The sequence below is a fragment of the Macaca thibetana genome, chromosome 15, assembly GCF_024542745.1.
Source record: "Macaca thibetana thibetana isolate TM-01 chromosome 15, ASM2454274v1, whole genome shotgun sequence".
In the NCBI taxonomy this organism is placed as follows: domain Eukaryota; kingdom Metazoa; phylum Chordata; class Mammalia; order Primates; family Cercopithecidae; genus Macaca; species Macaca thibetana.
Genome location: NC_065592.1, coordinates 88,473,624 through 88,488,897, shown reverse-complemented (window position 1 = coordinate 88,488,897; position 15,274 = coordinate 88,473,624). Strand labels below are relative to the sequence as shown.

Genomic DNA, 15,274 nt, shown 5'->3' with positions numbered 1-15,274 from the left:
AAGGAGGTACAGTCCTATCCCCTATGGACTGCGGGAAAGGCAGAGGGAGCACCAGTAGAGTGACCCCAACCTGCGTAGATCTGTTAGAGCCAGAAGCAGGGTCTTGGCTAAGTGCTAAAAAGTGTCAGGTACAGCATCTTAGCTCTACCTTAAAAAGAAATATCCAGAGACAGTTTACAAAATCATGATCAGGAAAAAGGGCAAAGTGCAAAGGTGTGTGAAATTTATAATCAGCAGCACAGTGCTGGGCACCCCCGAAAAGTTAGAGCTTTTGTAAGCACTGAAGGGCCGGATACTATGCTAAGCACTTTTTACTGCCTTCCTCATTATTTTGTAATAACTCCATGAACTCTGTGCTACTAAATGTCCTCTTTGTATAAATAAGTATGCTGAGACAGACAGATTAATTTGTCCAAAATTACTCAACTAGCAAATAGCTCAAGAGTGAAAGAAACTCATGCAGGCTGGGCCTGCCACCTGAACTCTTAATCACACTGGCTGTTTGCCTAGAGTACAGGATATGTTGGTAAACGGGGGATCCCATGCAGCTTCTGTGCTTCTCCACCCAGAAAACTTTGTGCTGTCTATAAGAAATGCACTTTTTGGCCAGCTGTGGTGGCTTACACCTGTAATCCCAGCACTTTGGGAGGCCGAGGCAGGTGGATCACTTGAGTTCAGGAGTTTGAGACCAGCCTGGCCAACATCATGAAACCCTGTCTCTACTAAAATACAAAAATTAGCTGGGCATGGTGGTGGGCTCCTGTAGTCCCAGCTACCTGGGAGGCTGAGGCAGGAGAATGGCTTGGATCCGTGAGGCAGCAGTTGCAGTAAGCCGAGGTCACGCCACTGCTCTCCAGCCTGGGCAACAGACTTCGTCATCAACATCATAAAAACAAGAACAAACAAACAAAAAACTGCACCTTTTATAGAGGTTTAGTTCATGTTAAGTAAGTATAGTTTCAATGGAATTCTGAGTTTCCTTACACACTTTTGTTTTTCACACTGAATTGGCTATACTTAGAAACCAAAGCACTAAAGCTAAAGTTAAAAGTCAGTGTGGAAACACAGTGATAGGAGCCCAGGGCTGAGTCAGGCATAGATTCCAGTCTCTTCTCTGCCACTAACTCACAATGTGAATGTGAACCAATCATTTATCCTCAATAAAACTGAAGCTTAATCACGTCTAAGGCCGCATTAAATGTTGCAATGTGATGACTGCACAAGCATTTTCAATTAGCAATGTTTACGACTTCTGATGTTATCAACGAATCTAATTTTCTATTTCCATATATTACTTGTGTATATGTATTTATGGTTCTCCCTTTGTATTTCAAAGTGAACATTAAATAAACAGATCGTGATGGGCATGCACATGGCACGTACAATTTTCTTATCGTAGGACTCCCCGCTGCTGTAGGTTGTGGCCAGCGTGGATGAGCACTCTTCCAGGTACCAAGGTTTCTTTCCGCTTTCTGCAGTGCTGCTGATGGATATGGTGTAGATGCTGTTGGTGTAGCCATCACAGGAGCAGTGGTCTTTGCTCCTTCCGCCATTTCCAGATGCCCAAACAAACACAGAGCCGAGGCCTCTCCGCCCCTGTTCACAAACAGAGAAAGCTAAATGATGGTGTGAAATGACTCTAAATGAAGAGGTCAGAATCCACTGAGCCGAACTGAGTATGTGCAGGTGGCGTGTGTTGCTATCTTAATATGCTGGGCTTAAGCAGCTTTTGGGAGTGGAGTAAGAAGAGTTGGTCTTATAGACTAAAATGGTCAGAAAAGTTACAGGAGCACACATAATGACAATAATAATGGCTAATATTTATGGACCAAGCACAAGTCAAAGAGTTTTACATGAACTGGATTGAATTCTTTCAACGATCCTGTGAGGCTGGCACAATTCCTGTCTCCATTATGCTGTGGAGAAACTGAGGTACAGAAGTTAAGTAATTAAATTAAAAATTTTTTTAAAAAGGAATTTAAGTAATGTGTCTAAGGTCATAATCAGTAAGTGGTAGGGCCAAAATTTGAACCCAGTGAGATATGAGAGTTGGGATATTATTAGTTGTAATTACCATAGTTACGCACTATGGTTTAAAATCTTCACATCTGCTATGAATTGGGTGTTATCATGCACCCTCGTTTACAACTGAGGAACATGAGCTATACAGAGGTTATGCCTCCATGCTCAATCACACTGTTGGTGAGTGTCAGAAGCAAGTACTAACAGTACTTCTTTCTATAGAACTGACCTTCCCATGAGTGGTGTGGGCACTAATTACTGAGGGATGTTAATGGATGCTACCATAAATAAAAGGATTTCAAGATCACATATGTTTGGGAATCCCTGAGTTAAACAAAATTAAGTGAGCCTCTTTATTACAAAACTTCTAAGCACCTTTAATAAATGAATGCTTACTGTAAAATTCTAAAAGCAGGATACAGTCTAATGTAATTTTTCCAAACATATTTGACCATAGATCTATTAACATTTTCTTAGAATGCTAGAAGACAGTGTCACATTCTTCATACCAAAGCTTGGTAGCTAAAAATAACTAAAAGAATTTCTTGGTTAGGCATGGTGGCTCATGCCTGTAATCCTAGCATTTTGGGAGGCAGAGATGAGATCACCTGACAGGAATTCAAGACCAGCCTGTCCAACATGGAAAACTCCGTCTCTACTAAAAATACAAAAATTAGCCAGGTGTGGTGGTGCATGCCTGTAATCTTAGCTACTCGGGAGGCTGAGGCAGGAGAACTGCTTGAACCTGAGAGGTGGAGGGTGCAGGTTGCAGTGAGCCAAGGTCATACCACTGCACTCTAGCCTGGACGACAGAGTGAGACTCTGTCTAAAAAAAAAAAGACTTTCTTAAAGTTCTCAATAATTAAGGAATAGAAGAAAAGTAGAATATAGACATACACAGTGAAGTGACTATAAGCTGATGTCTTCGGGGAAAAACAGAATTAAGCCAAAATGGAGAGTATTTCTGGGAATAGCTACAGCTGAATCTCTAAGAAATTGTGCCATTTTAAAGCTAGAAGGCAAATTGGAGGACATTGAGGCCAAATCCATCATTTTCTATTAGGAAGTGAGAACCCAAGTCACAAAGCTAGTGATGGCAAAGACTTTCTTCCTTCCTGGCCCTAGTTTTCTGGTCCCCAGGTGGAAGGAAAATTTGGGGGATGCTTTCTTAGAATTTCTGGAAAAAGAGCCCCAAAAAAAAAGAGACAACAAAGTCTAGAATATCTGTGATAAACTCTTCCTGACCTTGACTCTTCAAGGAATGGAATATTTATGACATGATTTGACAGACCTGATCATAATTTCTTTTTGTACTTGAACTTGGAAAAAATGCTTTATGATTACCCAGGAACTGGAAATATTCATGAAGAGAGAGGGGGATAAACTTTCAGTTGTTATTGCTGCTCGACAGCTGGGCCTGGTTTACCATCCCTTAACATTTCATCAAAATATTCATGAAATAGAGAGAAAGGTGCAGTAATCACCAAGCCATCACAAACTAAGAATCTTGTTCAATGCTATGATAATCTCTAGGAGGGATTATGCATCACTATGGTGAGGGTGGTCAGACTGAGAAACTATGTCTAGACCTCAGAGACAGAACAACATACCAGAGGGAAAGAAAGAATGTTCCAAGTCATCATCAATATGTTCCCTCTCTATCAGACACAGAGGGGCTGTGTTACAGGCAAAAATCAGGGTCCCACTGGGCCTCACCTGACAGGTCAATAGAATATATGGGATTGTGCAAAAACCCACCTGATTTAAACAGCGCCATAACAGATGATAGACAAAGACTCACAACGCAACTAAAAGGCATATATGGTACAAGCATGTGTGTGTGTGTGTGTGTGTGTGTGTGTGTGTGTATTTGTAAAATTATGACAGTGTGCCCATGAATAAAATTCAATTAAACTATCTTTAAAAAGTAACTTGATTTTAAAGAATATTTAATAAGAAAATATTTAGGAAGCATCTTTGTGATAATGTAGTTATAAACGTAGGATACAAAATGATATAGCATAGTCTCAGTTTAGGAAAAAATGTGTGTAGACTGGGTGCAGTGGCCAACGCCTATAATCCTAGTGCTTTGGGAGGTCAAGGCAGGAGGATCATCTGAGGCCAGGAGTTAGAGAACAGCCTGGGCAACAGGGTAAGACCACATATTTACAAAAAATTAAAAAGAAATATCCAAGTGGTGGTGTATGCATCTAGTCTCAGCTATTTCAGGGGCTGAGGTGGAAGGATTGCTTGGAGCCAGGAGTTCGAGGCTGCAGTGAGCTACGATTGCTCTGCTGCACTCCAGGCTGAGTGACAGAGCAAGACCCTGTATCTTTAAAAAAAAAAAAAACAAAAAAAACAAAGGGAAAGACAAAAAAGTGTGTGTGTACAGCAGTCTATATGCATAAATTTAGAGGCATACCATAACATGAAAATGTAATTGAAGTTATCCTGTATTGTAAGATCAGAAAAGCTTTTTATTTTTTTTTATGTCAATCTTCTATGGCCGTGTCTTACTTTAATAAAAAGAAACAAGAACTTTAATTCCTCTACTAAGAGGGAAAACACAGAGTCAATTCTTAAGAGATAATTTTTTCATGTTATGGCCAAAAGGGGTTTTACCCATAGAAGGTCCACTGTGTACTAAAAACAACAGAGGCTAACATTTCTAAAAAACCTTCTATGCGCCAAGCGCTGTACAAACATTACTCTGCACGATCCAAGTTTATATTATCATCATTTTACAGATGAGCAAACTGGTTCTCAGAACTGCTCACTAACGGGCTGGGTGCAGTGGCTCATGCCTGTAATCCCAGCACTTTGAGACAAGCCTGGGAAACATAGCGAGACCTTGTCTCTAAGAAAAAAATAAAAAATTAGCCAGGCACGGTGGCATGCGCCTATATTCCTGGCTTCTAGGGAGGCTGGGGTGAGAGGATCACTTGAGCCCAAGAGGTCGAGGCTGCAGTTAGTTATGGTCACACCACTGCACTCCAGCCTAGGCAACAGGGCTCAGAGAAAGACTGTCTCTAAACCAAAAAAAAAAAAAAAAAAAGAAAATGCCAGACCTTGAAAACTGACTGGAGCCACAGCCTGAGCTATTAATCCTTACAACAGTCTTCCTTTGGGCAAAAAGAGGGCTACTGGTTATTGTACCCTTTCTGGCCAAATCTCCCATGACTTCATTGCAGCTTGGCCTTAGAATGTAAGAGCAGACCAGCACTCAAGTCCTTTCTAGACTTGGCAGTAGTATTAGAACTGATAAAGATTAGATGTATGCCTTGCCCCCAAGAGGTAGGATGTAGTTTCCAACCCCCAAGTTCCCTGAAATCCCACCCTGAGGGGGGACTCCCTCAGAAGTGTGAACACAGGTCATTCTGTTCTGGCAGCACTCACGGAAGACACCAATAAGGAGGGGCAATGGCATTGCTGAGGGGTGCTTTGGGGATCTACTGGGTTGAGAGAGTCCTGAGTTGAGAGGACAGTAGGTTGCTGCTGCCCTGAAAATGTCCCTTCCAGACAGAGGTGATGTCCTTGTTTTGAACACATAATCTGAGGGAACTGTTTTATAACTGAGCATGGTGAAGGAAAACCTCAAAGGACCGTGTGGGGTCAATAACCACTTCTAGGCCTGAAGGGGCACAGACAGAGGGGAGTCACTGGAGCTGGTGACAGAGGGGTTAATCAGAGTTGGTCAGGGGACACACTAGCCTGTGCTGGCCCTGCAGATTAGGGGCAGGTGAATGTATACCTGAGCCCCCAGTCTCCCCGTCTTACATTCCAATTTCTGGCCAGCGTACCCCACTGGCCAAACCTCATTAAAACCCATAGAGATCAGTGTCCACACGCACAGAGCTTGTGGAGAGAAGGGAAGAAGAGATCTTAAGGGTTAAATAGGAGACACTGGAATAGTCCTGAAGGTGTGTGGTAGACTGCACTGTGTTCCCCTAAAGTCATATGCTAAAGCCCTAAAGACCAATGTGACTATATTTGGAAAAAGGGTTTTCAGTGAGGCAATTAAGCTTAAATGAGGTCATAAGTGTGGGGCCGCACAGGACTGGTGTCCATATAAACAGAGGAAGACATATCAGAGCTCAGATCTCTCTAGCACACACTCTCTCTCTTTTTCTCTCTCTCAGGGTGTGGGCACAGAGGGAAGGCTATGTGAAGACACAGCCAGAAGGTGGTATCTTCAAGCCGAGGAGGGCCAGGACCCAGCTCTACAAGCATTGTGGTCTTGGACTTCCAGCCTTCCAGCCTCCAGAACTGTAAGAAGATAAATTTCCCTTGTTTAAGCCAGGGGTCTGCAACCAAAATTGATCTGTGGCTTGTTAGGAATCTGGCCACACAGCAGGAGGTGGGTGGTGGGCAGGCAAGCGAAGCTTCATCTGTGTTTACAGCCATTTTCTATTACTCACTTACCGCCTGAGCTCTACCTCCTGTCAGATCACCAGCGGCATTGGATTCTCATAGGAGCTCGAACCCGCTTATGAACTGCGCATGTGAGGGATCCAGGTTTCATGCTTCTTAAGAGAATCTAATGACTGATGATCTGTCACTGTCTCCCATCACCCCCAGATGGGACCATTTAGTTGCAGGAAAACAAGCTCAGGGTTTCCATGATTCTATATTATGGTGAGTTGTATAATTTCATTTTATATTACAATGTAATAAGAGAAATAATGTGCACAATGAATGTAATGTGCTTGAATCATCCCCTAAACCCCGGTTCTGTGAAAAAAGTGACTTCCACGAAACCTTTCCCTGGCACCAAAAAAGTTGAGGACTGCTGGTTTAAGCCACCCAGTCTGTGCTGTTTTGTTACAGTAGCCCAGGCTGACTAACACGAGGAGAGAGGAAGAACAGGGGCCTGCCCCTCGTTGGATTCTGTGTGCTCTACCACAGAATGCAGAGAGACTGCCATCATTCGACCCAGGAGGCAAGCTGACCTTTATTCCTGTGAGTATGGTTTATGATTGAAGTCTCAGAAATAAACAGACTGAATTTGTGGGCTAGAATGCCATCAAGACAGCTGCTAAAGATCTATGGGGTTAACCTTAAACAATTAGCAATTCAAAAATACATTTCCTACAGAGGCACAGGGGGTTTCCATTCATATGAAATATCCAGAAACCAAAACATATGTGGCAAAAAATTAAAAATCTGGACATTTCTCCAAAAAAAAGTAAAATTAAGAATTAAATCTTAATGTGGGGTATAGGGAGAAGGGAGGGTGCAAGGAGTACTATGAAGAGAAAAGAATCTTGAGGCATATATTTTCCTAAAGTGTGGGAAATAATGACATTTTCTAGCTTGGTGAAGTAGTGTGATTGCAATTGGCTATTTAAATATGGCTTTGCATGCCCAAAAAAAAGAAAAATCTCTTCAATTTAATTGAGTGCTCCGTTAAAAGTCAGCTAACTTAAGGCAAAATACCTTGTGGAATCCATGCAGGATCCATTTGAACAACCTGTAAATACTCTCTTTGTATCTAAATGCACGTTTTTTTCTCATGAATGCCCTATGAAAATCAATTTGTAATACCCTATCAGCATTATTATTAAAGGATAGAAAAGAATTGGATTTCCTTGTGGCTCAGAAGGTCAGAAAAGGCCACTTTATGCTGGATTACCAATTAAATCATACACTCTGAGCCAGGCTTTGAGAACATTAGTGTATGATGGAACTAAATTTCTTTCTTTAAAATAGTGTGATTATTTTTTAGTCAGTGCAGTTAGGTTTTATTTGATATTTTAGTATTACTTTCTTCTCCTGTATTGCTTAGTAAGTATTTTTAAAAGGCCATGAGTAAATTCTTGTGATATAAAAAAGAGTAAGAAAGATAGTAACATATATTAATATGTGGCTAGATACTGTGCTAGAAGCTTTCACATATTATTAGTTAATTTAGAGCAGAATTTAGAGCAACACCAGCAAAATAGATAGCACTGAATGGATTGTTCCATATTAGGAAACTGATAACGTTAAGTAATAGGCCCAGTATCATATAACTAGGACGTGGTAGAGACAAGAGGTCGAGACCCTGAGTCTGATCAGAACCTCTGGATCTGTATATGTCAACTTGAAGAGACACAAAAAAACAACTTTGGAATGAGGCACTTCCATTCATCCATGATGTCTCGCAAGCACCGCCTCAATACCCAACTTATCAAAGCCCCTTGTTATTCCTCTCCCCACCTTTTTTGCTATTCCTCCTTTTGGGGAGAAAAGAGCACAGTTCTCTCTGTAAGCTTTTTATGCCATGGTTATTCCATACTCCATATTCCCTGGATAAAGGGGCATCCAGGGATAAGGGGAAGAAGTTGGAGAGAGACAAGGACACTTACTACTAATGACTTAGTAGCTAAGAAATAAAGAACTGTTTCTATTTTTAAAGCTCAAGGATATTCTGACTAGCATTTTTGAAATAAATCTTGTTGCTTTATAGAACAGGGTTCATTGAAAGAAATAGATCTCGTCTAGAAACATAATGTAAAGACCCCCCCCCAAAAAATTAAAAAAACCTCACAAATACCACCAAAACCCCCTTTAAAAACTACTGTTTTTTGTAGCACTCACACAAAACGTTTGTTCCAGAATTCTAAAACATATTGCTTCTTTAAGCAACTTAAATAACTTTTTGATCACATTTATCCTATTGTTAGAAACAAGCTAACCTGGTATAACTTGGTGGGAGAAAGCGTTCTTGGTCATGCATGCACAGAGATGATGCAGTCATGGTAAAGGTGTATGAAGACATCTATGGGATAAGAGCTTACTTAAGCCCCAGACTTGTTTTTTCAATCAGTTCATCCGAGTAAGATGGAGCTGAGGTTACAGAAATTAATTATATGGAATCAAGTTAAGATTCAGGGAATAAGGTGGTCCATCCCCTCAAAAAATCCACAAGTAACCTGAATGAGACAATATGAGATGTTTTGCCCAATGTAGAGAGTATCCAGGTTTCTCTTGTTCCGCTTCTACACTTAGAATATTTCATAACTGTGCTCTCAGAATAACTAAGGTAAACAGAGGAACTATTATATGTAGTTTAAAGCAAACACTCATTAATTATGCTTTATTTATTTGGTGATTTGAGTAAAGGAAACAGTTCATTAATTCTGCTTGTTTCCAAGCAAAAATTCCAGGATCGAAAATGCTTACCAATGGAAAGCAACGGCTCCCTAAAGCTGATTTCTGCAACCAGCCAACAACCAGTGAGTGGCCTCCACCAGCACCTGCTGATGTCCAGTGCTTCCCGCAGCCCAGTTCCTGGCCCTGCTACTGGTCTCAATCTTTATGCACCTGCTTTAGCCTGTCCGCTGCAGACCCACCTATGCAGCCTAAGAGAGACTCTGCGGAAGGGCTGCCTAAACATCATCAGACTGGCTTCCAAAGAACACTGTACGGGAGTATCTTCATCATTCACATTCTGTGCTACTTAGCCACTCAAAAGATGGCTGATGAGAGAGATGGGAAATACAAATGCAGTGATTTTCTACTTCTCTAGTAAGAAAAATGGAGCAAAGAAGGCTTTTGTGGACAGTTACCTATTTCCGCTCATTTCTGCCTTCTTGCCATTTCTTATGCGACGTGATTTCGCTCCCTTCTCTTCCATCGCATCTTAACCTCACCAATCTATCTTTTCAGCCCCATACTAGGTAGTGATTTTCTGTGCACACAATAGGTCACTATTTTTATGATTTTCTGTGCACACAATAGGTCACTAAGCCAAGAAATTTTTAATATTCTTTTGACTTTTAATGATGCACTCAAGTTATCAGATGCAGTTATTAACAATCATATTAATTTTACCATTCACAAATGAAAATCCATTTTATATGCTTCCTGAGCATATCAAATGCAGCCAACTTCACTTTTCAAAAAATAGAGAGCCTAATAATGACTATAGGATCAACTGCAAATGACAAAATTTTAAATATCATTTATAAGCTACTTTTAGGGTCTTTTCATGATATTGTTCATGTCCTAGTCCATGAATGGAGAGCACGTTGCACTGAATTCAGGGACTTCAGGTCAGTTTTCTAAAGTGACACTTGGAAATGGTGAGTAAGGTGGTCAAAGGCTAGTGTCAAGGACAATGAATCGGTGCTGCAAATACAGAACTTGCCTGCATCCCTGTCATTAGCTAATTTTATGTTTATTGTGTGAATAGAAAGAAAAAAATTGAGTTACTTATCCACCATATCTGCTAGAATATAAATTTGGTAGAGCATCAACTCACTAAAGGCTTAGTAGAATCAATTTCCTTATCAGAGACGCCCTTTCCTCATAAGGGTTGATTGACACTGAGGATTTACACACTTAACACAGCTTCTTAACTTTATCACAACAGTGTACAAGTTGGTGTGACCCTTGGCTCCTGACAGCAATATCACAATCGTGTAGATTTCTTTTACTTTGTTTATTTTCACAGCATAACTGGAAGAAGAAAATCAGTCTTACATGGAAAAAGAGTAATAGAATATGTATGATGAAATAAAAACTGGGTGTGTTTACCAATGAAAATAAATACACTTTCATACAAAGAATTCTATTTCGATGAACTTTTAGATATTCTGGTCATTCAGGAACTTCAAATAATATAATTTTGGAGCTGAATAATGCCCTATGGATATTATGTAAAGTTGGACACATAAAAGGTTCATTCAGCATAATTTTACATTTCTACATAAGGGAATTCAGGAAATGATGTTACCAGAGCCAGTTAGAGGCAGGGCTGGGACCAGAATGCACCCAGTCTTACCTCATCCAATGCTGATTTCCCCTGACTAGTACTGACACCAGGTGTTCCTAAAAATACTTAACAGCTTGTTTAGGAAAACATGCTTAGCCATAGTGGATTCGAGAAAATTAAAAATAAAAAACAAAATAAAACAACCTTCCCTTCTGCCTTATCTCCTTTGCCAAATCAACAATTCCCAAATAATTAGCTGCGTTAATAGTCCCTCGATGGTCAATTCATACTGGTCAATTCTGTTTTTTCTCAGACCTCATCTCATCTGTTCACAGAAGCCTCAGCAAGAATCAGGTGATTAACTTCCGGTCACTCCTTCCTACATCCTCTATGTTTTGAGCCCCTGCACAAACAGTTTTCCCATTGTGTGAGGGCATCTCACATTGGCTGGAAAGAGGGGCAGGCAGACTAGATTTCTCAATTCCTCACTCCAAGCAGCTAAGAAAATAAATGTATATCTGATATGCTCTCTGAAATAACCACAAGCAATAATTACTAGCAACAACACAGCTGTCTGGGTACATCCACCATCTCAGCATCCCCATTTTTGGGAGAAGAAAAGCTATTCTCTGTTTTTTTTGTTTTGTTTTGTTTTGTTTTGTTTTTTTGAGACAGAGTCTTGCTCTGTTGCCCAGGCTAGAGTGCAGTGGCGTGATCTCGGCTCACTGCAGACTCTGCCTCCCGGGTTCAAGTGATTCTCCTGCCTCAGCCTCCTGGGTAGCTGGGATTACAGACGCCCACCACCGCGCCCAACTAATTTTTGTATTTTTTAGTAGAGATGGGATTTCACCATCTTGGCCAGGCTGGTCTCGAACCCCTGACCTCACGATCCACCCGCCTCGGCCTCCCAAAGTGCTGGGATTACAGGCATGAGCCATCGCGCCTGGCCAGAAAAGCTATTCTCACACCTTCCAAAAGTTTTTACAACTTGGTTCATCCCAGAGCAAAGGCAAAACCATGCTCAGACTTTCAGGAGGGCCAGGTTTATGAAGTTAAGAAGGACATTTCTAATATTAACATTGATTACCAATGCTGAAACTGCTCAGAAATATGTATCACCTTTAAATGTATATGGAAGGCATAAAATTTGAAAAATTCCTTTCATAGAGAATAAAAACATTTATTATCGACAGAGGTATGAAAGGAACTTACCGTAAATATTTGGACAGGCACTTGGAAAGGAGGATAGAAGGATATTCCAACAATAATGAAAAGTTCATACTCTTCCCTAAGTTAGCTCTAAATTATGAAATCTCTCACTGTGAAGTGGTTCCAAGTGCCAGCTCAAGTCTGCAAGGGTAAGCTACCCTCATCTAGAGCCCAGCATGCGGCCTGAACTGTCACACGCCTCTACTATATGAAGTAGTAATCTTGATCTTACACGGAGTAACTCCTAACATTTCTGAAATAGAGATCAGCTCTCTCCATTTCCCACCCATGAACACAATCCTGTCCTAATTAAAACAAACTATGCTTTAGAGAAAATTACAGCTGTTATCAGGCTCACATTTTTTACAAGCCTTTGTAGTGACTATTTTCGGATCCTTAAAGACGCATCCAGTGTGGCCCTTCCTTTTATAAGAAGCCAATTGCAGGACTGCACACTTCATATGTGCAATGTCATTCAGCCTTCGCGATAGCTCTGTAAAGCAAGTCCTATCATAGTCTTTTCTCTGGGAAACCAGTGCTCAGAGTTTGTCTCAGGTGAAATAGCCAGAGAGTAACCAACTTGAGCAAGGGAGGGACTCTATACCACTGCAGGCCACATCCAAGGATGAAGAGGAAGAGAACAGACCACACGGTGGGGTTCAGGGATGTGCCAAATCAGTTGCCTGAATGATCAGTTCTCCAGGAACTCAGAAAAGAGAGAGATCTTTGTTGTAGTGTTCACTTTGGTGACCACAATTCAGCTACGGTTGACTGGGAGCTGCGTGTGAACAGATGGGCCCATGTGTCCCACCCAACAGGAGCTGCTATAGCACAGAGCATGGTGGCAGAAAGTGCCACAGTCATATTTCTTACTGGCCCCGTTGCCTAACTTTGCCAAGACTCAGTTTACACATCAATAAGCTGAGTATTCCTGTGAGGCTCCTGCTCATGCCTATGTCAACTGGCTGTAGGCGTTATAATAATGTTCACAGCTAAATATTAGGTTTGACTGTATTCATCAAACATGAGGTGAGGAATGCAAGCTCAGGTGAAGTGGAAAAACAAATCTGCTATCTAAGCCATATGTACTTTAAAATCATTTGATATTATCAACTGAGTTCAATGGGCCTTTGTGTATTAAATAGCGGTTTTTCTTTTCCGATGGCTGCCGTGTTATGTTGAAGGAAACTAATCTGTCTGTTCTCCCTATCAACTTTCTCAAAACTATGTTGAGAATCAGAGCAATTCAAAATTAGTATAGACCTCAACTTGACCTAATCTAATCCCTATATGATTTGGAATCTTCCCTTAACAGGGACACCCATACTATACTATACTAGAACACTCTTGTGAGGAGGAGTTCACTTACCTCCCAGGTAGCCCAGCAGTAACTATAAACAGAGCAAACAAACCAAAGGAACAAAGGACTGTTATTGATAACTGATTAATCCAGTAGTAGGATAGTCTAACAGAGGGATTTAAAATAGGATTTGCAAAAGCTGATTTAAACTGCCCAGTTACTAATGGATCTCTAAACTAAAACTGAAAACAAGATGTTAATAAAAATTTGAAATTTGCACCTATGCAAGGTTAGAATAGATTTGTGTTCCTCTCCATAAAAATGCACAACAATTCACATTAATATAGTAACCTAAATTTGATAGTTGGATGTCAGATAACTTTGTGCAATTAAATAATGTGAAACCACATATGTATTTATGAAAAACGCACATTTGTTTCCAAAATGGATATTATATTGGGTACACTCGGCAAGCCACGTCTTAGCTTTGTTAATGTTCTAAATACACAGAATTCCACCAGGATGTAGTTAAATCTTAAGGCAGAATTTCTAAAGCAAATCCCAGTTAAAGTCAATTTTCATTAAGTGGAACCAATTTTTAAAGAAGCTCCCTTTTCTTTCCGCCTAGCTATGTATCATTCCAAAATTTTACATTTGCCAACTAGTTTAACAGTAATCTGTCATTTATTAGAAAGCAAACTGGTACTAATCCTGCTACAGCTGGGTGTGTATCAGATAAAAACATATCCCTCCTGGATGGAATTGGTTAACTTTATTATGATTATTATTACTGCTTTCATTATACCTCTTCTCTGCCCTCCTGGTGAACATATGCCTTTAATTTAAGGGTGGGGAAATATGTGTATGTTCACTTGTGTGTATGTTCAAGCAACCTTTGCTTTCAGCAAACACTCCATATAATCCATCAGTTTTTAAATCTGGTGAATTGAAAAGGCAATTGATGATGGGAAGGGAAAATAGTAATCAGAGTCTTCCTAAGAGACTAAATAGTCAGACATATGCCAATAGATGTCTATCAGATGTCTTGGTTTCCATCTGGACCCCTAAATACAAAAGAGTCAGGATGGGATGAGGTCCACAGTTTCAACAGAGAGTGAAGGGGCCAATGATCCTGACTTCACTGACTCTTCTTGACCATCCTTGACAGTGGCTCTGTTCTGTTAGAATTCACTGGAAAGCTTTAATTGATATTACTAAAGCCTAAGAAGCTCAAAGAACAATGACTTGAACTCCAAAGTATACTAGTAGATAAAATGACAAAGCAAACTCTATAAGCTATGCTCCTAAAATATCTACAAAAAACTGCATGATTTCTCCAGGAAAAAAAAAAAAAAGACTAAGATAAATGCCAAACCAGTGCTTGGCATATAGTGGGTATTAAAGAATTTTTTTTTTTTTGATAGCTTGCTTTTTTGAGTCTTGCTGTGTTGCCCAGGCTGGAGTGCAGTGGCCCAATCTCAGCTCACTGCAACATTGGCCTCTGGGGTTCAAGCAATTCTCCTGCCTCGGCCTCCTGAATAGCTGGGATTATAGGCATGTGCTACCATGCCCAACTAATTTTTGTATTTTTCGTAGAGATGGGGTTTCACCATGTTGGTCTCGCCTGACCACAAGTGATCCGCCCGCCTTGGCCTCCCAGAGTGCTGTCATAACAGGCATGAGCCACGGCGCCCGGCCTTAAAAAATATTTGAGTCAAATAATAACGGGAACACTGGTAACCTTAACAGAGGCTTTTCTGACTATGAAAAAGATTCCATTTCAAGTTTTTTTTTTCTTTTTCTAAAAAATGTTATTAAACACACTTGTCAGGAAATTGTGAAATGCTGTCGATATTAGACACCTGCTGATGCATATCGATTGCACCAAGTGTATTAAAATCCGAATGGAGCAAAAAGATGATTCCAAGGCAACTAGACTGTGCTACAGTAAGTCTTCTTATTGTGGGCTGTCTACTCTGCCCTAGCTTACCAGATTCTGTAAACTGAAGGGACTTTGGAAGCTTGCTGGCACTTTATTTAGAACA

At 40.6% G+C, this 15,274-nt stretch overlaps 1 protein-coding gene across 5 annotated transcripts in view; it reads right to left on the bottom strand.

Moving 5' to 3' along the window:
* PCSK5 (proprotein convertase subtilisin/kexin type 5) overlaps positions 1-15,274 on the bottom strand; it is a 468,460-nt gene that overhangs the window by 261,606 nt on the left and 191,580 nt on the right. For all 5 annotated transcript variants that reach the window (XM_050761595.1, XM_050761597.1, XM_050761598.1 and 2 more), the window contains exon 8: positions 1,384-1,596. In XM_050761595.1, coding sequence (XP_050617552.1) covers positions 1,384-1,596 — 213 coding nt within the window. The remainder of the gene's footprint in view (positions 1-1,383; positions 1,597-15,274) is intronic.